Source organism: Limanda limanda, chromosome 16 (assembly GCF_963576545.1).
Source record: "Limanda limanda chromosome 16, fLimLim1.1, whole genome shotgun sequence".
Classification (NCBI taxonomy): domain Eukaryota; kingdom Metazoa; phylum Chordata; class Actinopteri; order Pleuronectiformes; family Pleuronectidae; genus Limanda; species Limanda limanda.
Window position 1 is genome coordinate 20,010,016 of NC_083651.1, and position 23,304 is coordinate 20,033,319.

At 43.2% G+C, this 23,304-nt stretch overlaps 1 protein-coding gene across 2 annotated transcripts in view; it reads left to right on the top strand.

The window, feature by feature from the left end:
* The window catches only part of fmnl2a (formin-like 2a), a 50,151-nt gene that overhangs the window by 15,253 nt on the left and 11,594 nt on the right, over positions 1-23,304 (top strand). For both annotated transcript variants that reach the window (XM_061088420.1, XM_061088421.1), the window contains exons 2-10: positions 2,725-2,808; positions 6,693-6,773; positions 11,636-11,712; positions 14,881-14,964; positions 15,893-16,048; positions 20,170-20,278; positions 20,484-20,560; positions 21,635-21,728; positions 23,207-23,281. In XM_061088420.1, the coding sequence (XP_060944403.1) occupies positions 2,725-2,808; positions 6,693-6,773; positions 11,636-11,712; positions 14,881-14,964; positions 15,893-16,048; positions 20,170-20,278; positions 20,484-20,560; positions 21,635-21,728; positions 23,207-23,281 (837 nt within the window). The remainder of the gene's footprint in view (positions 1-2,724; positions 2,809-6,692; positions 6,774-11,635; positions 11,713-14,880; positions 14,965-15,892; positions 16,049-20,169; positions 20,279-20,483; positions 20,561-21,634; positions 21,729-23,206; positions 23,282-23,304) is intronic.

A 23,304-nucleotide genomic window follows, 5' to 3' on the forward strand; every position in this document is an offset into this window, starting at 1 on the left:
GAAACATAATGGAGACAATGAAATATCTGCTCTCAGTGGAACACATAGCCCTCATGAAACCACATTTAAACTCACTAGTTCCATTTTTGTTTGGATCTGCACCAAATTGCACACACTCATACATTCCAGTCCTTTAAACACTGCTGATTCATCAAGATCCAAGAGCTGTTTACTGAGAAAACAACCAAAATGTAGACTGCCCCAATTCTCAACGTTAAAGAAAGTGGAAATAAAAATATCCTGGCTCTGCCCCCCCGTCCCTCTGCCTCCTCAGCATCTCTCTGCACATTGATTTTCTCTTACCAATGCACTTATAATATTGAAATGGATGATTTTCCATAGTATCTTATACAAAATGAAAAGCTCTGGAGTAAGTTGGGGCTCACACCACTCCATCAGTGTCCTGCTCACCAAACCAGGTTCCAACCAGGGGATATTCCTCATCCATCTTCCTCTCGCTCCCCCCCTGTGAGCCCTGCTGGAAAATCCAGCGGAGACAAAAAAAAAAGTGGAGGCCTAGCCCTGAACACACTCACTGATAGATGATCCAGCCCATCAGGCGAGCAGTGGGGGGAGAGCCCCAAGCTGAGCGCTGCATAATAGCCATGTTTCCCCCATTTTTCCTTTACCAGTGGAAAATATTCTCACAATACCGTTTGTCACATCTTTCAAGACTGAAAGTTGCACATGAAACACTCTTGATGCCGCTTTTTTTAGTTTCATGTAAGATGGATTTGCCCTGAGGTGTCTAAGCAAATCTCCAGCTGAGTAACTTTTTCTTTGTGGCCAAATTTGCAGCATCTACTTAATGTAGGTGGTGCGATTAAGTGCAAGGTTAATTGTCCCAAGCTTTTTTAATTCGCACGAGGGCGTTGTGAATCACAGTTGTTACCGAAAGAGCCAACTTTCTAGACGACTGCAGAGGTGTTCCAACATGAAGCAGATGTGGATAAAGGACAGCAGGATAAAGAAAAGAGTTGTGTAACCGTTTTTTTGGGACGTCAGGGGAGTAGTTTCAGATATAGAGTATTAACTAGTAGAGAGATATGTCCTGAATAACACTGAAGGGGAATATTTTAAGTTTTGCAATCGGGATAATAAAAAAAAAAGAGACAAAAAGTTCTTCAGTGTAAAGTAGTAGCTTCTCGGTTCATTGTAAATGAGGAGAGACCAGTTTTTCTTTGCAGTTCTTGTCTGCAGCTTTTCACATGGCAGATATTTTGGGATCTTTCTCATTAGTGGTTTTTCTGTTTCCCATGAGTTGGTAACTGGTTTCCAGGATGATGTTTTAACCTGGTTGGACAGGAAAAAAAATCTAGTCAGGGGAAGCAAATGAAGATTTGTTTTGGCTTCTCCTTAACAACCGTTTCCAAGGTGGCTCTGAGAAAGAGGCCTCAAGGTTTCCCACGTCTGCAGCGGAGCCGCTTCGTGATCATGTTCAGTGACTGTTGTAGTTTAACTTCTAGTCTGTCATTGCTTGAATTGCCTCTATAATTAATGTCAGTTTCAATGTCTTAATCACTAGAATGTCAATCACTAGAGTGTGTAGCTCCACCAAGTCCCAACAGTCACCTAATGAAACCCCATTTAAATCTGCTAGATCCAGAATTATATTTAGATCTGCTGCCAATTTCTCACCGATCCCCTACATGTGCCTTAGTTTTTTTTAACATCTAGATCAGTGAGTGATTCCCTGGGAAATTGGTTTAAATGCCAGAGAAATGACAATGTTCTCTTGCAATGTTAAAGAAAGTGAAAAGAAAAAATAGCTGTTTCTGATGTTTTTGTGCGGTTTCATGCCAACATTAAATGGCTTCTTTCCTGGTCCATGTCCCGTTCCTCCAATTTTTACCAAAATCTGTTCAGTAGTTTTTTGGGTGATCCTCCTGACAAACTAAAAATAGCAGATTTCTGTGAAGTGATTCAAATTTCTATTTTGACAGTATAAAATTAAACTGTCAGTTCCCTTTTTTATTAAGTTTTTTTCCCTGCTGGCTCACTTGTAGTGTCACAGTTGTTAATTGGAAATAAAGTTGTTTTAAGCATCTCATTTACCACATCTCAACACTTTTCAAACCAGGGACCTTTGTTAAATCTTATTCCCCTTGTTTTCTCCTTATGTTTCCTTTTGGTTTCTCTTCTCCACTTTAAAGAAAATGTCTCAAAAAGTCCCAAATCTTGTTTCTTAATTAGCCCACTCAAGGATAATGACATTCTGAAGGTTAGGTGTACTTCTTTTCTTTTTCTTTTTTTTACTTTTTGCATAAGATTTGGTTTGTACCTTTCTGCTCCCATTAGGAAGAAACCTGTTGACTTTGTGACCTTTCTTTCTTGAAATGCCACCAAACTACATTTAGCCTCTTCTTTAACCTCTGTAATCTAAACCCGTTTATAAAGATCAAGTGGAGGGATTATTCAGATCAGGTGCAGCACTGTCACCCATTGTTTCGGAGGTTCCTGCTGACATGGCATAGTTCTTGGAGGGTCTGTAATTGGTTTGTAAGCAGGATGGTGAAAGATAAGATCAGTCTTTTCTGTCTCTGTAACAAAGTTTAAAGACGTGTATATATCTTCCAGTGGAGATCATGAATCCGTTTACCTCCTGTGAAGGAGCTTCATTGTTTGAGTTTGTGTGTGTGTGTTTTTAGTTATTACTCGACTCATGTGACTGATGATATTTCATTACCTGCATCCAATTAACTCTGACCTTTTTCTGTTTTTCAGAGTTCGATGAATCTTCCTCCAGACAAAGCACGACTGTTGCGGCAGTATGACAGCGAGAAGAAGTGGGAACTCATCTGCGATCAGGTGGGCACCAGTCTCTCATGCACCGTGGCTGCATGATTACCATTGAGATGCATTAAACTGTATAGTCATCAATCAACCTTTGCAGTACAGCAAAGTCAAGAAAAAGCGATGCCACGTGCACGTACTGTACATTTCAACTGTAGATCTAATCCTGGAGATGCTCTGCTGGCGTGTCGTGACGACAGCAGCCACGCTCCGTTGCCCTGCCTTTATCCTGTAAGCCTGTCTTGGCCTTTACACCCTGCCCTGACTTCCCTGGTCAAGTGGGTTAAGTGGCACAGCGGGGAGCACACATCAGTTAAAAAAAACGGGCCTGTTCCCGGCGTCGGTGCAGCGTTGAGGAAATAACAGAGGGTGCATGTTGTGCACCGAGCTGTGGCCTGAGTGCTCCACTCAGCTCGCAACCTCCGTGCCATGGAGTTGTTCTGCATCCCTGAGCAGAGGAGAAAAAAGAAAAAACGGAGACGAGATCAAGACCACCACCCACTAAAGCTGTATTGATGGCCAGTGACCCTGAAGGGAACGGTGCCAGAGGGAGCCCACGCTGCCGCTGACCAGCAGACAGACATCCTCTTTCAGTTAAGAGAGGGCTCTTGTGTTCCTCTCTCAGACCTGAAGTGAAAATAGTTGGTTTCCTCTTTATTGTAAGTGAAGCGGTTGACACCTAAACGAAGCGTGGGGGAAACCCAATATACTATACAGTCATCCAATCAGTCTTATCTATGTCTACAATGACGGGTATCTACTGTAGGTGTGAAGCTTATATCATTGTACAATACAATTATTTTCACAGTCAAACATTGAAGAACATTACTGAACCAGTCCTCCGACGTCTGTACCGCCCCCTTGTTCTCCCAACAAGCTTATACCCATGACAGCGCAGGCAGCTCAGGGAGTAAAGTGTTTTCTGTGTCATAGCTACAGTGAATCTCCTTATGTAACCATGGCAACAGTGATGGAGGGAGGCGGAGATGACAGGTGCATCCCCCCCTTTGAAAAAACATGTCCTGCAAAGTTTTAAATATCAAATCATGAAGCTTTATGAAGGATGGAAAAATGTCTGTTGATGTGGAAGAAATCCGGAGTAAAGGAGACAGAGTCGGAGCTGTCAGATCTGGAGACTGCTGACTCTTCCTATAGAAGTGGCTCCTATAGCTCAGTTGAACGCACCCAAAACCACTTTCTTCCGATTTGTGATCTCCCCTCTCGAGTCTGCTCTCGTCAGGTGCAGGGATTTGTACCTCACCTCTCAAATTAAGCACAGACCAGCTCTCCCAGACAAAACCACCACAGAGAGCATGTTGGAACCAGTTTATATGAGCTCCTTAAAGCCAGACATGTGTTCTTTATGATACACTCTCCTGTGCTTCATGTATTTACAGCCTGTTTCCATTCCTTGCATTTCTTTGCATGCAACAGGGTGTATTCAGCAGCACTAAGCGTCTGCCAGATTTCCTTTTTTTATCGCAGCTCTGGAGCAAATGAAAGTCTCAACCAGGACCGAGCTGTCCGTCAGCTGTGTCCATGACGGGCAGCTCTCTTTCCTGCCACCGCTGTTGTCCTTCCTGTTTTCGTGAGATAGTCGCTCTGGAGCTGGGAGAAATGTGATGTTGCCGATAACGCGGCAGAGCCAGGAGCATTTGATTCAGGGTTTTAAACACAGAGGAAAAGACATTAAGCTTATAATTGAATTTCATCTCGATCGAGATTTGAGATTAGTTCTCTGTTCATTTATTTGCTGTAATTTGTGGGATTGTGGTATTGAATTTCATGTCAGTGTAAAGTATATCTGTGAGTGTGGCCACCAACCCCCACCTTAACTCACACTCAATTAATTTCCAAGGGGTATTGTTGGAAACTCGTGTATACTGGTAAAATACCTGGCTATAAAAACAGTATGTATGTTTGGGAGCAGTGGAGTTTGTGCAATTTTGATGAAAGTAAATGAAGATACCACTGCGGAGATAAAGGTTTCGACTCCCAGTTTGTTCTGGCTCGAGTCTCTTTGTGAAGACATGTTGTGTGGGGAGCCAGTGAGGGATCGTTGTCCTTGTCGCTGCGCTTGTGCCTCATTGGTCGTTGGGGTTAAATCCGCTCACAATTGACTGAAGGTTATTACTGGCACGGGGGGGAAAAGTGGTCTGTGAATGCTGAACCACATGAACCCGAAGGAAACAGGGCATTTCAAATTAGTGAGAAAAACAGGAAAATAAAATTTAATCCACCACACCAACTTGCTCTGGTGGAAAACTGTTAAGAACTTGCTCTAGAACAAAAACACACTTGCATTAAGTATATTGTTTTTCAATTGAGTTGCATTGGGTGGTTTGTTTTTTGTTGCCTAGATGCTAGATGACCCACCTCCACTATTGGGCGGCTGTGGCTCAGACAGTAGAGAGGGTCGCACACACTAATCGCTATATCAATGTGTGTGAATGAGCGGTTGATAAGACTGGGAAAGCACTCTATAAATTTAATCCCTTTACCATATTTACCGAATAGACTCAGAAAACCATGCAGCTGCTGAGTGTGGATCTCCACCAGCTGACTGATGCATGTGTGACTTCCTACCATTCTGGTGTAAGAGCACACTAATGCTACTGCTCTTCATCGGAGATTCATGGAAATGTTTGTATGCTCTGAACATCAGATTCTGTTATATGTCAGATAGAGAAACAGTCTAGAAGTCGACTTTTCCTTGAAAGTCTTCAACTTGAAGTCAACATCTGTCCCGGCTGGTCGGCAAAGAAAGGAAATGGTGCCGCTCTTTTCCTTACCGTGTGGAGAATGAATTTCTTGCAGTTTTCTGTCTCTGGTCTGAGGCAGCATTGTGGGTAAATCACGATCACCATTCATGCCACTGTTACGTAGCGCTCAGCCTGCTCTAAATACGGTTTCCCGCTCAACACACTGATCCAAATCCAGCACTAATCTGTTGTATTTATATTTAGAGCACAATAACGTGAGGGATTTGACCTAAAACCTGTTCCTGGCTGAACACGGGACTCACACAATCCCTGAGACAGATTCTGCTTTTTTATGCTCATTAAACTAATGACAATAATTATCAGAATGATCAGTGTGTGATATTCTGGCGGCTGGATGACCTCGGCTGTCGCAGTCTCCTTGCTCAGTGTTTATCAGACTGTGGCCGGTGATCTGCACAGTTCATCACCTTCCTGCTGTCATCCACCTGTGTGGCCGCTAAACTGTTGAAGAAGAATTGTTAACTTTGAATATTTTTGCAGATAGAAAAAAAAAGGATACTAGGATAGAAATTCATACTGTTGTCATGTGTCAAACCCTCTTTTCTAACAGGCCAAACATGCTGTGTCAGTTGTTAAAGTGCCATGTGTAAATTATCCTCGAAAGGCCCCGAAGTGAATTTGAAATCTCAAAGAAAAGCAAACCGATACCGTTTCTTGACACCTGAAGTCAACCACACACACACGTGACCTTTATAGGTTTATCTCCCAGTAAAGCGGCTTCTTAGCACAGGAGTCATTGCCGTTATTTTCATTCGGCCTCTTAAAGTTGAACATAATCTGGCGATCCCATCAGTTGAAGGATAACTCAAGGGTGTAATTCACTCAGAGCCTGTTCAGTTTTAATCTGACGGCTTTAGTGTCAACAACAGTTTCCTGTGAACAGGAGATGTGCTCAGACCTGTGACAGCGGGATTCTTCTTATTACATCATGCAATTGTGTGTGTGTGTCACACAGTTCCACAGAACTGTCACAAATCAAAGCTTCATTCAAAAGGAATTTCTGGAATGTTCAAATGTGTTTTTTAAAATGTTAAACTTCCTCTCTTTGAGTGTTTCTGTTCTGTTTTCTCACTCAGCTGTCTGCCCACCTCACTCTTGTTTTCCTCTTTTTCACAGGAGCGATTCCAGGTGAAAAACCCGCCTCACACGTACCTACAGAAGCTGAGGAGTTATCTAGACCCAGCAGTCACAAGAAAGGTGAATGCCCTCTTTCAAACGCTCTGTCCTTTTCCACTGACCCGGCTGTTCCGCAGCTGCAGCTTCTTTCCTTCCCCTTCGACCCTCTATCTCTTGCTCAGGATATCCCTGCAGCTGAGGAAAGATTGCACACAGGGTTCCTGCAGGAGACGACTTGGGAACTTTAGTTACAAAACAGGCGTCCGTGTGGTTCAGTGAAAAAAGGAGACAGTTGTTTATCTGGCACGCCCAGGTCTGAGAAAGTACTGTCCGGCTGAAGAGTCATTAGGCCCGACACCATGAGGAGAGGAAGAGGAGAGAGCAGTGTAGTTACTTGAAGGAAGAGGAGAATAATAGTGATGCGGACAGTCGGACTTCAGGCATCGACATGACCTCGCAGGGTGGCAGCAGCTCACAGAAGGTATCGAGCAGCTACATGATAGAAATATTCTTGGTGGGCTGCAGAGGAGAGTAAAAGGGGGGGCTCCATAAAGCCAAGAATCAGCCAGCTCTCAGGCTTGGCCAAATGTCTATATTTTTGGCTTGAGTGATAGAGTCGTGTGGAGAGTGCTGGGACACCAGTCACTATGATAAACAAATTAACCAACAGCCTCTACCAGAATAACAACAAATTACTGAATAATTCAGTTTTGCACTGACTCGAATAAAAATTTCAGCTGGAATGGCATGAAGAGAGATGACTGTGGCAAAAGGGGAACAGAGAAATGTACACACTGAGTTACATCTTTCTGCCTCATTTTTATAAAACAGTTAAGGTTCTGCCAGAGGTATTGTGAAGTGTAGCTTCATTAATTTATTTTTATACAGATAACTGGTTAAAAAACTGTAACTGTAATATGGTTGGCTAAAAGATGGCAAATGACTAACTAAAGGTAATGGATAAATTGATAAGAACTTGCTAACTATATTGGATAAGTGATTGAAATATCTCAAATTAAAGTTGTTGTTATAAATGAGTAAAACAGCTAAAAAGTAATGGACTAAATTCGTTTAAATTGCTAAAAGCTAAGTTGAATAACTAACTCAATGTAAGGGATAAATTAGTGAAATAGACTAAACAACAACTGGCCGTTGAATTTTGTGATCATATAGTGAAACATACAGTTTTAAAAAATTTCAGATGCATCATACATTTTGTGGAAGGGCCTTCAGGTTGGGGAACCACTGGTTCACAATGCTGGTGCATGCCTGTGGTTTCTGAATCATAATGTGAAAGATAACACACACTAGTAGATCTGATAAAAGCCAGAGTGACGCAGGTTAACAGAGACAAAGTCGACACAACATGAGGTCAACGTGTGACAGTCTGTACCAGTCTCAAGGTGATGGACATGAAGGCCTGTTGACAGCTGCTATGAATCTGGCTGTGAAAAAGTATTAAGTAGTATATAGTAGTGTATATAAGTGTATCTCATCACTTCCTCCTCCTGTAGTGCTTTTGAGCAAGGCACACCACCTAACTGCTCAAAGGGTAAGATAGTCAGTGGCCATTGGTCTACTGTAAGTCGGTTTTTGTGTGGTTTCACATGGTCCATGTTAAAAGAATAGTTTGCAGAGAGTTGATTGATGCCAGCATTACCTCCACCAAGGAGTTATTGTTTTCATCCGTGTCTTAATTCTTAGTTTGCATGATAAAGCAAAAACTACTAAACAGGTTTCCACAGAATTTTGAGGAGAGGATGGACGGGACCCGAGGAAGACGGATCGTTTGAGAGCGGATGTGGATTAACAGGCGTATCCCGGACTTTTTTCTTAAACACGGCGCATTGGGACTTTTAGCCTTGACTGTATGTGCGCTCCCTGAGTCACCCTTCTTGTTAAATTCATGGCTCCCGAAGAAAACAAAATCGACAAGCTTTAGAGGTGCTAGGAGTTCACCCCAGGATAGAACCAGGTGAACATCCCCCCTCACACTTACTGCTAAGCATTCGTGTTTAGCTGACAGAGAGAGTGGCATTGATCTTCTCCTTGAACTTTCAGCAAGAAAGTATTTTCCGAAACGTTGAGCTCTCTTCCTTTTTTTGACCTTGGTTAAACCTCTCTGGGTGTAAGATGCATCACGGCTGAATGACCTCATCAGAAGCAGACAGCCACAAGTGTCTGTTTGTTTTGCATCCTTCTCTTTTCTTGTTTAAACTCATCCGGGGCCACATGACTAACTGGGTCTCTATACAACCATTCTGGATTAGACAACCTTTGAGGGACTTCCCTAAACCTCACTTTGTTCATTTGTCATCTCGTTTCATCGGCTGTTTGTGTTTAGTCTCATCGGCCGAGACACGTGGGATTTGGGGAAATCGGGCTGTTCAAAAACCTCCAAGCAGACACAGACGCAGGAGTTGAATGAGTAAAGTGAGAAGGGCAAGGGAGAGGGAGAGGGAGGGAGGGAGGGAAAGGCTGAATGATGGAGGGCTATAGGGGGGAGAAAGAGATGGACAGAATGCAGGGGAGGGAGAGAGACAAAAAAAAACGGCACAAGAGAGCACGGAGGAAAAGAAAGAGTTATGGGCTTCTTCCCTCATTCCTGCTCCATCCCCCTTTTCTTCAAACTCAAACAATTGTGCCACTGTGAGCGAGCTGGAGGTCATTGCCTCTGCTTTCCATAGGCAGGCTCCGGTGCATTCCTCTGGGCTGCTCCCAGCCAATAGGCAGCCAAGGAGGAAGAGCTCCGGTCCAACTAGTCCCCAAGAATGTATCAGCCATTGATTTGTTTCCAGGATGACCCCTCCTGAGCTCGCACTCCCCCAAATTTCTCCCTGTTTCTCCCTCCCCCAGCACCGGTTATATGTCCCGTCTCCCTGCTCTCACTCGCTTCCTTTCACTTCTCCCTCTCTGTCTCCCCTCTCTGTCTCTCTCTCTCTCGTTCCCTCTGTCGGCTCGTCTCTCGGTGATGCAGCTGGTAGTACTTAAAGTGTGGACTGGAGTGTAGTGTGTTTGGTGGGAGGAGAAGAAGAAGTTGAAGGGGGAGGCAGGGGGGGCCTCTGGGAGCGTGCGCAGTATTCCTAAATATGCTCTGCTTTCCACAAAGACACACAAAGGACTCCTCCCTAATAAAAACACTCTGTTTCTCATCTCCTCGTGTGCCAAACACACAACACCGCCCAAGCCCAAAGACACAGGCTACAGAGAGAGAGAGGGAGAGAGAGAGACCCCAGCTATGGGAACAGCTCTCCTCTCAGTGAATGTTAATAATAGGTTAACACTGGGCTGAGTTCTGTTTCCTCCCTGATACAAACACATCATGGAAAGTGACCCGGCCCTCCTTCCAACCCTGGATCTCTTCTCTGCTCCTCTCTTCTTCTCTCTAGTTTATAGTGACCTCATGTTCATAATGATTCTATAAAACTGCGGTAAAGAAGCAAACTCTGACATTCGAGAAGCTGGAAATATAAATGTTGTGTTGTTTCTGACTGAGAAATACTGAATTTAATTTAAAAAATGGTGACCATCAGTTTTATGCTGAACAACAAGTCATTTAATTTATATATTTATTCGTTTGCTGTTGCAGCAGTGAAGCTGTTTGGTTGGGCCGGGACTTTTTCAGTTTCACACTGAACAGAGTTGCTGAAACCAAACTTAGTAAATAGAAACTAGGGTTTGTGGTCATTTCCTTAAAGTAACAATACTATGTTATTTGACAGCACTTCCACTGTAATCAATCCGATTAATCTATTTGCATTGCGAATCAATCATCTCTGTTGTTAATTAAATTTGTTTCAAAATTCAATGTTTGACCAAAACCTTATTATTAAATTATTAAATGTTTCCTTCCTACCGATATTGATATAACTGCAAATTTTTTATCTTGGTTTATTTCCACTTCAAATAGCAGGAAACACAATGGGTCTAAAAATGTATAGAAACTCTACAAACTTTTAGAGTTTTCTCATGATTAGATTCTTCACTTTTTTCTTATCCTAACCAACTTGAACTCCACAGGGATATATGCATTCGGATTTTTCTTTCTTCCTGTCATAATAAAACTGTACCAGGCGAAGAGGGATTGGTTGGCTTTGTGTTATTTTTATTTTTTAAGCAGCGCAGAAATCCCTAAACAAAATATAAAAAAATCCGTTTGTGATGTGAGGAACTCTTGGAACTTCAGAAGACAGCGACACATTAAAAGCTGAATTTTACTTTTTGTCTCTCCTCTGATGCAACAGTCTCACACCCTCTCATCTGGGATTCCCCTCCCCGTCGCACTGAGGCCGCTGGTGCTCGATCACCACCGGTCATTTTCTCTGCCTCTTTTGTCCCTGCAGTTGTGTAACAGCCTGAAGGGCCCTTTGTTTTGGGTTTCTGCAGATCACCTCCTGTCAGAGGATGGAATCAAAAGCGAAACACGCTCACGTTCTCTCTCTTCACTCTTGTTTTCTGTTTCATCTGCGAGCACAGCTCCAAACCCTCATGCAAGTCTTTCCCAAACCTCTTTCTAGTCACCGTATCCACAGTAACGGGAACAAGAATGTGTGCATGTGGGTCCGCCTGGTGTCCTGCTCGGGTCTTAGAGGTAACCAATTAGGTGACTTGATTTTATCACGCTGCTACCAGGAAGGATTACTGAACCAGCATGAGCAAACAAGATAACAGGAACTCTTTCTATATTCACAGTTTCCAGTCACTCAGCTTCTCTTTTAGCCTGTTGAATAGTAACTGATCATAACAACCTGGTCACAGCTCTGATTTTCTGGTTTATAATCAGCGCTGCTCTTTTCTGTTTTCAAATATAAATGTCACCGTGTCTGTTTGTCTGACCTTTAAAAGTTCTCCCCAGCCAAAACATCCCAGTGCTACCACTCACCGACTTTACACTCCTTGTGGTGTGATGAAATATTAACTTCCCCCTTTCTTCCCTTCCCCAGAAATTCAGACGGAGGGTTCAGGAGTCCACCCAAGTCCTGAGAGAACTGGAAATTTCATTACGGACCAATCATATAGGGTGAGTCACGGGCGGATTGTGTGAAGCTTGTGCAGCTCTAAAAGTCCTGGACCTGGTTATATTAGAATCAGGGGGGAGAAAAAAGTCTGGCATTCCAGACACCCGGAGACGCAGACGCTGACGCTACAACCGCCACCACCATCCCCCATTCATCTCTACGCTCCGTGCTAATATTACACAGAAAAGCCATGTGGCGATGGAGGATAGATGAATCGATTGATTGTTCGGTGCGGCCGACACATGAACAGACGCTGGAGGAAGGAAAACGCGTTTTTCTTTCTGCACAACTTGATACAACTCGGCGTTTCAGTTTGCCATCCTGTTCCTGTAGAGGTATTATTGGAGATGTTGCTAAATGATTATGCAACAGATAAAAAAACGTATTCAGTTTTCTCCTGTAATTCCAGGTATTCCAGGATAACAAGCTCAGACCTGTCACAGCTGATACTGATCCAGTGCAGCTCCGTCATCCTCATTGAAAGATCAATATCTCAGTGAGAGTTAGTGAGATACAAGGTTTCTCTGTTTTGTCTCGCTCCAGATCACAAGACCTGTTTGTTCGATTAGAGGCCCCCGATAGACGCTCAGCATTATTAATAAGACCTAATGCATTCTGGGATCTGTAGGATCCTTTATCAAGGCAAGTCCTAAATTAATTAGAATCAGATTTGTATTTAATGTGATGGTCAATTAAATATAAGCAGTACACAAACTAGACACTGGTCACAATACGTCTCACAGTTTCAATAACAGAGAATATACTCAACATAAGTGAAATCCATGAAAATAAATGTTATAGTTCTTAACCAAAGCGATATTAGACAAATCAAGGAAAACGTCAGCATTAAAGGGGAACTGGGCCAATTTGAGAAATTGATGAATGGGATACTGAGTGTACTAATGAAACGTCAGCATTTATTAGTCGGGATGAGGATGAGAGCCAACAGCTGAGAGGGATGTTGGAGGTTGGCAACCACAGGAGACATTTGCCGTTTTCAGACATGACACCCAGAAAAGTGGATGCAGATATTTTCTGGAGTTTTGTCTTTGAAATATGAAGAACGCAGCAGGAGATGGTCTGGGTCAGACGCTTTCACAACAACAGGAAAGTGTCCAAAATGTCTGTCAGGAAACGTTCTGCACCAGAGCAACTGATTCGCACATCTGCGTTCTCGCATACAGCTCCTCTGGAAAATGTTGGGATTTCATTGCATGTTGGAAAAAACCCACAAAAGACCCTGTAGACCCTGTATCTAGGACAGGAAGTAGAATAAACTTTGAGGGCATCTGCTGGCTACAGACTGTTGTGACAGCAGAGAGGCAGAGATACTAGTTACACAACCATCACAAGATCTCAAATACACACACACACACACACACACACGTTATCTAAACTACCTCTCTTAATCCCTCAGTTTTTCTCTTTGTCCTCCCCCTCACATATTACTTAACTCCGATTCATCCGTTTCACTCTCGCAGAAATTCTGTGATCGTGTCATGTTTCTGACAACACCGTCTCTCACACGCCTCCGCGCTGTTTACACACCGATTGGATTCGGCTCCTCCAACCAAAACAAACTCCAGACCTGCGAACCGGAGACGACACCCATCTGGCCCCAGCAGTCCAGGCGCTGTTTGGATTAACTCCTTTTTGTTGATAACTAGATTACTTTATTAATCGACCTAATCTAGATTAGGCAATGAGGCATTACCATGATGGCAGAGCGATGGGGAGAGAGATTGAGAGGATGGGAGGGGGTTGGCGGGGGTGGCGAGAAGGCAAGATGTCCCCCCCGCTCAGACAGGGAAAGAATCTGCTTCTTTTCTGAGGTGGAACAGAGAAACGTATTTGTCATGTAAGCAGTGTAAAATAAGCAGATTGTGCCCGTACTTGCAGCGTGCACAGTCCCAGCTCCCTGTCTGCTCCTCACATGTTGCTCAGTGGCCAACAACATGTGGTGAATGGGAGGATTGTTACTAAGTGTCCTCCGTGGTAATGATTACCATGTGGTCCGAAAGCAGGCCACACCCCCAAGCCCTTTGAAAACACATGGGGCCCTACCAGGCACCGCTAGCCTGGACGCTCTCGTTAGTCTCACTCGCTCCCATGCAGCTCCGCCACGGGGGACCCTAATAAAGAAGCAGCTAGTGGATTTTTAAAGCAGCTTACTCCTACATCTTCATCAGTGCAGTGCCACTCAAAAAGCCAGCCTGTGTGTCATTATGTTTATGCCCTGCAAATTTCTCTTAATCACCGAGCAATCAGGCCTGGCGAAGCTTCAATAAAAGAAAACAGCAAAAGACACGGCGCACTAATAGGAGGCGATTAAATAAAGATGTTCAGGGATTCAGCTCACGTCGCTCATGACGTAGGAAGGAGAACAGAAAAGTTGCCAAAGGTAGCGGGAGCTGTCCTGTGAAGAACTCAGCTGTTCTGTGCAGAATACAACGTGTGCTGAGTGGGTGGCCCACTTCAGTGTCTGTGAGGAAGGTGGGAACAGGCTTTTGATCATTCATGGGACTTGTCTTTATCAGAGTTACAAAGTGTGTGTGTGTGTGACGTAGAGACCGAGGTAGACACTGTGTGTGTGTGAATCTTTTGCAAACACATGTTTGTGTGGTGTGTTTGGAAGGAAGGAAGCTTTGAAGTCTATTGAACGCATCATTACATTGCTTCTTGGTAAAGATGGAGAGGGAGGGTGAATGATCAGAAAACATCTCTATATTGAGGTCAGGTACAGTCGAAGTCTGCAGCGAGTGTTAAAAATACAAAATAACGTGACCTTTTATACAAATAAACATCTGAAAATATCTCTTATTGTAATAGCAACTTATTTTCCTGATCTTTAGGCAGGGAGGACTTCCATGTGCTCATTATTGTTGTGATTGTCAGACAAACATTACATTCGATTACGTATGATCAAACAAAACATTCGTACAGTTTCTCTTTCAAAGAAAAGAAAAGTACTTCTTTTGTCTTTAAGCTGAATTGTAGACGCCCCAGCTTTTTTCCAGAATTGGCGAGTGAGTTGTATTCTCTCTGATTTAAGGACTTAACACAGAAACTTTTGACTATGAAGATCTAACCAAAAGCTAATCCTTTGATTCTCCAAGAGTCTGTCTGCTGATCAACCTTTTGAGTTAACCTTGTTTTCATCCTCTCCTCAGGTGGGTGAGAGAGTTCCTAAATGAAGAGAACAAAGGCCTGGACGTGCTGGTGGAGTATCTTTCTTTCGCACAGTATGCTGTCACGTAAGTCACCACCAGCTTTTTCTCTCTTTACCATGTTTGTGTGTATGCAGGGCAGACAGCCAACACAATGCGGCTATTCTGCACAGCCGCTGATGCATCACCACACCGCGCCGGCACCACCACGACAACGACCACCACCACTGCTGCTGCCGCCCGGTCGTCAGAAACACTGAGTCACCCGGGGCCCGGTGCTGACACATTGGCGCTGTCTATTATAGCAACCATAGGCCAACTATTCATGGGTTCACTGCGTGATTATTAGTCAGTCACAAAATCTGTGCACAGGGCCAAAGAGCCACAGTGTTAAATTTAAAACTCCCCCACTACCCCACCTCAGTGTGTGTTATTATGGTCTGTCCACTGGAAACTGTGAATGGTTATCTCTAAGTGCGTTCGGGCATACGAAAAACTGAAACTAGCAGCTCTTTCCAAAGTTTCTGCCAAGCACAACTTAACATGAGCCATTGTAAACACAAACAGAAAAGATATGTGTAAATTTCATCGACAGGTCACCACTTCATCCTGCTATTATACGCTACGATTGCCGCCATCTTGCGCATCACAATCTATCTTTGAGAAAAAGTATTTAATGTGTACTTTGACTTTTTTGTTAGGTTCAAAGGTCATAGTGGTCATTTGTTGCCAATTCTAACCACACATTGTTTAGTTTAGATTAGCCACTTGTTAAAGGTGCTCTTAATACTGGTACGGAAAGGCCTTTTGCTAGCATGCTAGTACAAGTGGCATGTGTCAGTGATGCTGATGTTAGCGTTTCAATGCTGTTACTGTCATGTTTCAAATAAAGTTAATTTTCCCTTGCATGTTAGCTCTCATAACATATCTTAAGTTATATGTCTAAAAGGTGTGTTCAATAAAAAAACGTGTTCTGTATCATATTCTGTCATATTCTATGTCTTTGCTCTGACAGGTTTGATGGAGACTGTCTGGAGAATAACCCGGAGGCTTTGATAGACAAGTCGAAGCCCTGGAGCCGCTCAATAGAAGACCTCCATGGAGGCAGCACGCTGCCGTCTCCCATCACGGGGAACGGCATCACACGTGGCGGGCGAAGTTCCACCATACGGTACAATACACACACAAACTGCAGGATTCACCATTAACCATCTGTTTGAAGTTAACCAGTGTTCAGCTGGAGCTTTGTGATTGTACCGTGATTCTTTTTGAGAAGCCACACATTTCATAAGATGCCAGCAGCCCGTTGGTACAGTCATGAGGTCTGTAAGACTTTAAATGGCTTAAGGCACATTTCGGCCGCAGCGTGCGTTTGTCTGGATTTATTTTTATTTTTGGATTGTCAGACTCGGGCTGGCTGTGCACATGACTGAGACACATGATGGACAGTGATTTCCCCTGTGACAGATGATGGCTGCGGAAGGAAAAATCTCCTCAATGGAATGAATCGCTGTTTCCTGTTTTGTTGTTATGAGCAGCACACAGGCAATTTTAACTCCACTTCCTGAGCACGAAATATTTCACAGCAGTTAATTCATAAGCCCATGCTAATATACGCTCTGCAGCACAAATCCTGTTCAGTTTTGCTTTATTTCTCTAATCCGCCCTGTCATTCCATTGATGTCTCGGTACAGAACTGGCTGTGACTTCTGCGACCTCTAATCCATTTGTTTGACGAGGATAACTTTAAGACATTCTACACAAAGACCGCTATTGATTCAACGAGGCACATGTCTGCTGAAGATGAAATCCATGCATGATGATAGTCAGCCAATTCTATTCATTGTCGTAGTTGTCGAAAGTAAGACTATGTTTTTGCTGAGTAATCTATATATAAAGTTAGTAAATGAAGCACAGACAAAAAATATGTGACACTTCATTCAGAGAGTTGGATGCTGGAAGTTTTCCATTGGTCATTACCATAGACTTTACATAAAGATAGACGACACGTGTGTCCTGCCTCCTATTGAACAGACATGAAGCCAAAATATAAATAGTCTGTGCAGTAATGACTGCTCAGTATCGAGGTCCTGCCGATAAACAAACCCGACCAATCACAGGTCAGCCTCATCTGTCAATCATGACGTTTCAGCCCGGAAAACTGTGTGACAAGAAATATAGAAAATTACAGAAAACGTCTTCTACTACTAATGTATTCTACGTGTGGTTTGCCTTTTTTTAGTCTGGTCCGTGTCCCATCTGCTAACACGGAGGAGGCAGGGTTTATGATCTCTACTGGTGCTAGCCAATAGGGAGCAATCAAGACGATTTGGCTTCTCTTTTGGGAGCTGTCATGTCGTCTGTTGTTGTGAACAGTCTGTGGTCTTTACCAGACGTTGATCAAACTGATATCTTCTCTGTTTCAAGCCACAACTGTAAGTTTATCATAATTTATGGAAACTTTCCCTTGAGACCTGTTGCTGAACATCCCAAGTTTTTTAACATACTCATTGAATTACTGAACCAGTCCACTGTAGCTTTTGTACGTTAACTTTTTTAACATCCAAGGAGTTAATTCAACTGTTATTTATATATTCTATGTCTATATTATTATGTCTATGTCACCCCAGACCCCAACACAAATATTTCTATTATCATGATAATCTGTAAAATGGCGATTTACTCCTCCTTGACCTCACTAATGACCGTCTGCGGCCTGCATCTGTTAGCATTGTGTCATGACTCGAGAGTGTGCAGTAACGTGTAACAGGTCAGTGTCTTCACTGACTGTCTCCTCTGTTCTGTCCTCGTGTTCCTCCATAGTCGTCTCCTCCACTGTCTGCCCGTCTTCGACAGCAGGCAGGTCTCAGCTCCGCTCTGCTGGCTCACAGCGAGCTTTGTGCAGCCTCAACCATCCCAGCTCCCCCCCACACACACATACAGTCACAAACAATCCCCCCCCTGCCTCATTGTACTTTATACCTCTCTGCTAGCTGTGCCCAGTTTATTTGTCCCGCTGTCTGTGTCGGGGATGTGAATTATTTGTACTGCCAGCCTCCCCTCCCGCGCTTCAGACTGAATTCTTCTTTGCTTGGAGCAAATGGATTTTCTGCACTCATTGTTCTTTCCTCTGTGCCTGTGTGCTGCTTGTGTGTCTCCCTAAAGGCCATTCTGTGCAGAAGCTTGCCTAGTTTCTGCAGAAGTCCTGTAAAGAGCTGACTACTAGTCCACAACCAGCACAGATAGATTAGGCTCCCTTTATATACCTTCTGTATTTTGGATGCATGATGAAGAAGCACTGTCTCAGTGATTTAATCATTTCAAAATGTCCTATTGTCCATTATACAGAATCTTTGTCCCTCATGCTGCTGCTTAGATGAGCTTTGAATTAGAATAACTTGAACTCATTAATAACTCATTCAAATTAAGACTTGTGTGTATGTGTCTTCTTCAAACTGCCACCTTGAAGATCACCAAGCATGCAGAGCTGTCCAAAGTGCTCTCAAATCAAACGGTACGCCTGTAGAACTGCACAGAGATAGAAAGAAAACCCGTAGCCGTGTTTGTGTGTGATTTACAAACCTTTAGTTGTAGTCATCAGTGTTGTTCTGTGGTGATGTTTGTAATCTGTTCATTATGCACTTGACTTGTCCTTTTGAGAAAATTAGCCGGCAGCTTTTTGGATTGAACGCACATGTGTTGTGGAATGTTTCCTACTCAGTGAAAATGGAAATTCATTTCACTTCATCCACAGAACATAACTTTGTATTTTCCCTCCATCTCTGTGCTCATTACTGTAACAATGAGACAAACATGTGATTCAAATTTCACCCAGACTTGTTTATCAAAACTTTTCAATACTTCTCACCATCCACTTTCAAAAAATGTATCTTGTTGCCTGTCCTTAGTTCTTAAACTAATCTTATGTAAATATTAAGGAAATTAGTATTTCACATTAAACAGATAAAAATATCAAAATACCAACCCACTTCCTTTAAATCATCATCTCACTCTCTTTTCAAGGTTCAACTATAAACTCTGTCCGACTGTTTCTTCTTGTTTTCTGACCGACGTGGACTGAACTGAATTGCCAAGTCAAGAATTTGTTGTTCTTCACTCCATTAACATGAATCTTTTTACTTGTCTTCCTGTGCTGTGAATCCCTCTATGTGGTGTTTAATGTGTTTATAAAAAAAATCAAGATGAGTAATATCCGACAAGTCAAAGCAGGTTGAGGCATTACAGAAGCCCGGTCTTCTGTAATCATTAGTTTGTTCTTTGCGATAAAGAAAATATTCGTCACTTGATCCTAAAGTAATTTGTTCCGAGTCGTGCCGCACCTTAAATTGGATGTTGATTCAGCAGGAGATGAAGAAATGACTTGTGTCTCATGAACAATCAAATGCATTTATTCCAGGGAGCTTGTTTTGCAACTGGCCAGTGACACAACGTAGACACAGTTTTGGTTCTGACTCACGTTTACAACTGTTTTAACTCATTTTAGTTGAAACGGAACAGATGCGTATGTTACCGTTTCCAACACAAAACTGCTGCCACTTCCTTACATGCGCGCGCACACACACACACACACACACACACACACACACACACACACACACACACACACACACACACACACACACACACACACACACACACACACACACACACACACACACACACACACACACACACACACACACACACACACACACACACACACACACAGAGCTTTGTGACTCAGAGAAATGAAGCCTTCAGGCACCGGAGAGCTGACACGAATCAGCGTGTCTATCAGCAGCCTGAAGACACATTTCTCCCCCAGTAACCAGGCTGGTAATTGAACCTCGTGACTTTAGTCTGAAAATAAACTGGGGTTTTTTTGTTTGTGTTTTTTGCTCCAACTGGCTCAGCATATCATTCATTTATTCGACTGCTCCGCTGTTTCTCTCTGACTGTGAGTTGTGAGTTGCAGCAGGAGTAAAAGGTCTTGTTTTTGTCCACAGCACAATCACTGCGCTGCATGCAAATGACTGGCTCCTATTGTGTAGGCTGTAAGTGATATCTTTGAGAGGGCCATAGATTATATGGCTCTTGTGTGTGTGTGTGTTAATGTAAGGTGGCGTGGCGGTTTAATAGCCTCCCTCATGTGAAGGGCTCATTCACTAATGGCATCTGTTTTCTTGTTTTTGTTCGGATGGTGATAGACCTGAAACCTTCTTTTAGTGAAATAGTTGTTTTTTTCCTCTTTTCACTCACTTGTTTTTGTGTTTTGTATGATTTGGATTTCAGCTCTAACACGCTGCCCAGCCGGCGAACGCTGAAGAACTCCAGACTGGTCTGTAAAAAGGACGACGTCCACGTCTGCATCATGTGCCTGCGTGCTATCATGAACTACCAGGTAAAGCCCTCTGCATTCTGGACGTCCTGGGCCTTTGGACTGAAGCACATTTATATAACATGATCAAATTACATTCTTTCCACTGCCTATTCTTCACATTTCATTTATTATGCAGCAGAACGCACTTATTTCTCATTCAGTGTCTCCTTTTCACCGATAATCAGCTTATTTGTCTCTGTCTTTCTCCCTTTCATTCATCTTCCAGTATGGCTTCAACATGGTCATGTCACACCCACATGCTGTGAATGAAATTGCACTAAGTCTCAACAATAAAAACCCCAGGTAAGTTCAAACCAGAAGTTCAAAATGACCCCAAGAGCAGACGTATCAAAAAGATCCAAACATTTGTCCAACTTGGACCCAGATTGAAAAGGGAACACTCAGAGTCCAGTGTTTGGCTCAGTGCACCTGCAGTCTGATCCAGAGTGTTGTTGCTCTGGGGCACATTCATCCCGACAGACGGGTCAGGCCACCGCTGGCACACACAAGCTGCTTACTGAGGCAGCCACCAGAAGGACTCACTTCTCTGTGTGTGTGTGTGTGAGAGAAAGTGTGTGGGTTGGTGTGTTTCTACTTCATGACCCGGGGCCGAAGGACTCCCTCAAAAATGAATGTGAAACCACTTTGCATCACCTGTCACATGGAGTCTCATCCAGGCAGAGAAATCCTGCATGAATGAACCAGAGGCTTGACACGCTCTGTCCTGTGCGCTCCGACACGCACACACACACACACACACACGCACACACACGGATTAGGCCCCAAGTATTAATATTTCATACCTGCTGCTTAATCCAAAGGATTAAAATGTGGAGCTCTATCACCTTCGATGCTCTGATACTACAAAGCTATGTGTCACACCTCCTAGTGTCAGTGTGTCAGGATATTTAAGTTTTATAATACTCATTAGGGGCTGATGATATCACCGAAAATGATCTCAAGATATTATTGTTCATATCAGTCGATAGTGATGTCATGATGTCACATTATTATAGATTTTTCCTCCTCCTGGAAGAAGTTTGTGGTTCTAAACAGAAAAATATATTACTGAGGTTGATCAATTATTTGTTATACCTCCTCAATGTGCTTGCACAATATATAAGCATTATATTTGATGGACAGTATATTAAACCTTTGTTATATTGCTATTGATGAAATTATGATATTGAAGATGATATTGTTTTATTCTTCCTCCACATTCGTAAAATTCTAGGTCATTAATTGTGATAAACAGATCAGTTCAGTTTTACATAAAAGTTTCAGTGTTGGTTGAAAATGACTTTTACAAGTTAGCTGCAGCGCCGACACTTATAATTTACTCCCCATCTCTTCCTCTATTCTCTCCTCACTTTACAGAACTAAAGCTCTGGTCCTGGAGCTCCTGGCGGCGGTCTGTCTCGTGAGAGGAGGACACGAAATTATTCTCTCTGCGTTCGACAACTTTAAGGAGGTAGGAGCCGCACGGAGACGAATATGTCATTACATTTTAACTCTGCAATTTCAAACAGTGACTCAGCGCCGGAGGAATGCTCCTCCTGGCAAATTCCTCACCGCCGTAAAACAGTAGCATCTAGGAATGAGCACTTTGACAACAAATAACAGACACCGGGTAAGCCGCGTAACCTCGGGAGGACTTCCTGAGACAACAGCGAGGTGTGTGTGCGTGTGTCAGGTGGATTAGACGGACACATCAAAGCTGAGCATAGCAGAGAAACAAATGTTAAAGATAACCTCACCCTGACCCATGGCTGTCTGGATGAGGTATTCTGACACCCGGAGAAAAGAGTGGGAGGTTGTGTGAGGGAGCAGCCCCGGGTTGTTGCAGTCGGCCCACAAACATGGGTCGACTGCGGGTTAATGCAATATTTACACCATGGAATGAAATATTGAGTGTTGCTCTCACAGGCATTGGCATTAGTGGGAGAATAAAGCTCGGGGAGGACGCAGCTCCTCTAATGAGATGAAGGTAGAGAAATGATCATGGTTGCGTTGGCTGCTGGGAAAGCGTGATGATGACCTCGCGCCCATTATTTTTTCTTACTGACTCAAATGTTATGTTATAAGATTTAGTGTGCCGAGAGACTTTGATAATCTGGAGTCAGAAGTTGGATGAAGGGGGCTGAGGCTGGAGGCTCTGGGTTGTTATTCAGAGGTTTGGGGATACGCACCCCTCCACTTTATTCCTCCCTTCCCCTTCAATTCTTTATCACGCTCTGTCTCCCTCATTGCCCTCCTCGTGACCTGTCTGAACTGCAGGCAACTCTCGCCTGCTCTCTCACCCTCTTTCTTAAAAAATCTCTCAATGTTTTTTCTTTTTGTCTCCTACATTCATCAGGGCTTTTACTGAGAGAACAAAAAATATGACTAGGGGCATATTGGGGGAGAAATCTAGAGATTTGGATAATAAAGTCGTGATTTAATGAGAACAAGCTGTAATATTACGAGAATAATTATTTTTGGAAAATAACCAGGAAGGAGAACCCGTGCTCGCAGGAGCTCCACTCATTCTGAATCCAAAATCTTGAAATTGATGTCATTTGATTATCACTGAATAAAGTTATTATCCCTCTAAACCTCCTGTGCAGCAACAAACATCACTTTCTTTTGAGAAAACAGTGTCACCAGGATTTGGGTTTTTATTTTGCCAGCTCTCTATAAGCCACCAACAAACGCCCTCATCTCTCTTAGAAGCACAAGCTTGTTTTAATCCTTGTGATGCTTGAGGGTGCAGTGATTATTTTGTTAGTGTAAGTCTGACATCTTAGATATTAAGACTTAAATCCCATGCCAATTATGACTTAATCACTGTAAATGATGCGAGGTAGGTGGTGCGGGGGTTATTAATGCAAATCACCTGACTGATTGCATTGATCTCCGTTTCTTCCTCTCTTCACCTCTTTAAATCCGGTGATGTGCTTTGTTTTGCAGGTGTGTGTGGAGGAGCAGCGGTTTGAGAAGCTAATGGAGTATTTCAAGAACGAGGACAACAACATTGACTTCATGGTATGTACGAGCGCACACACACA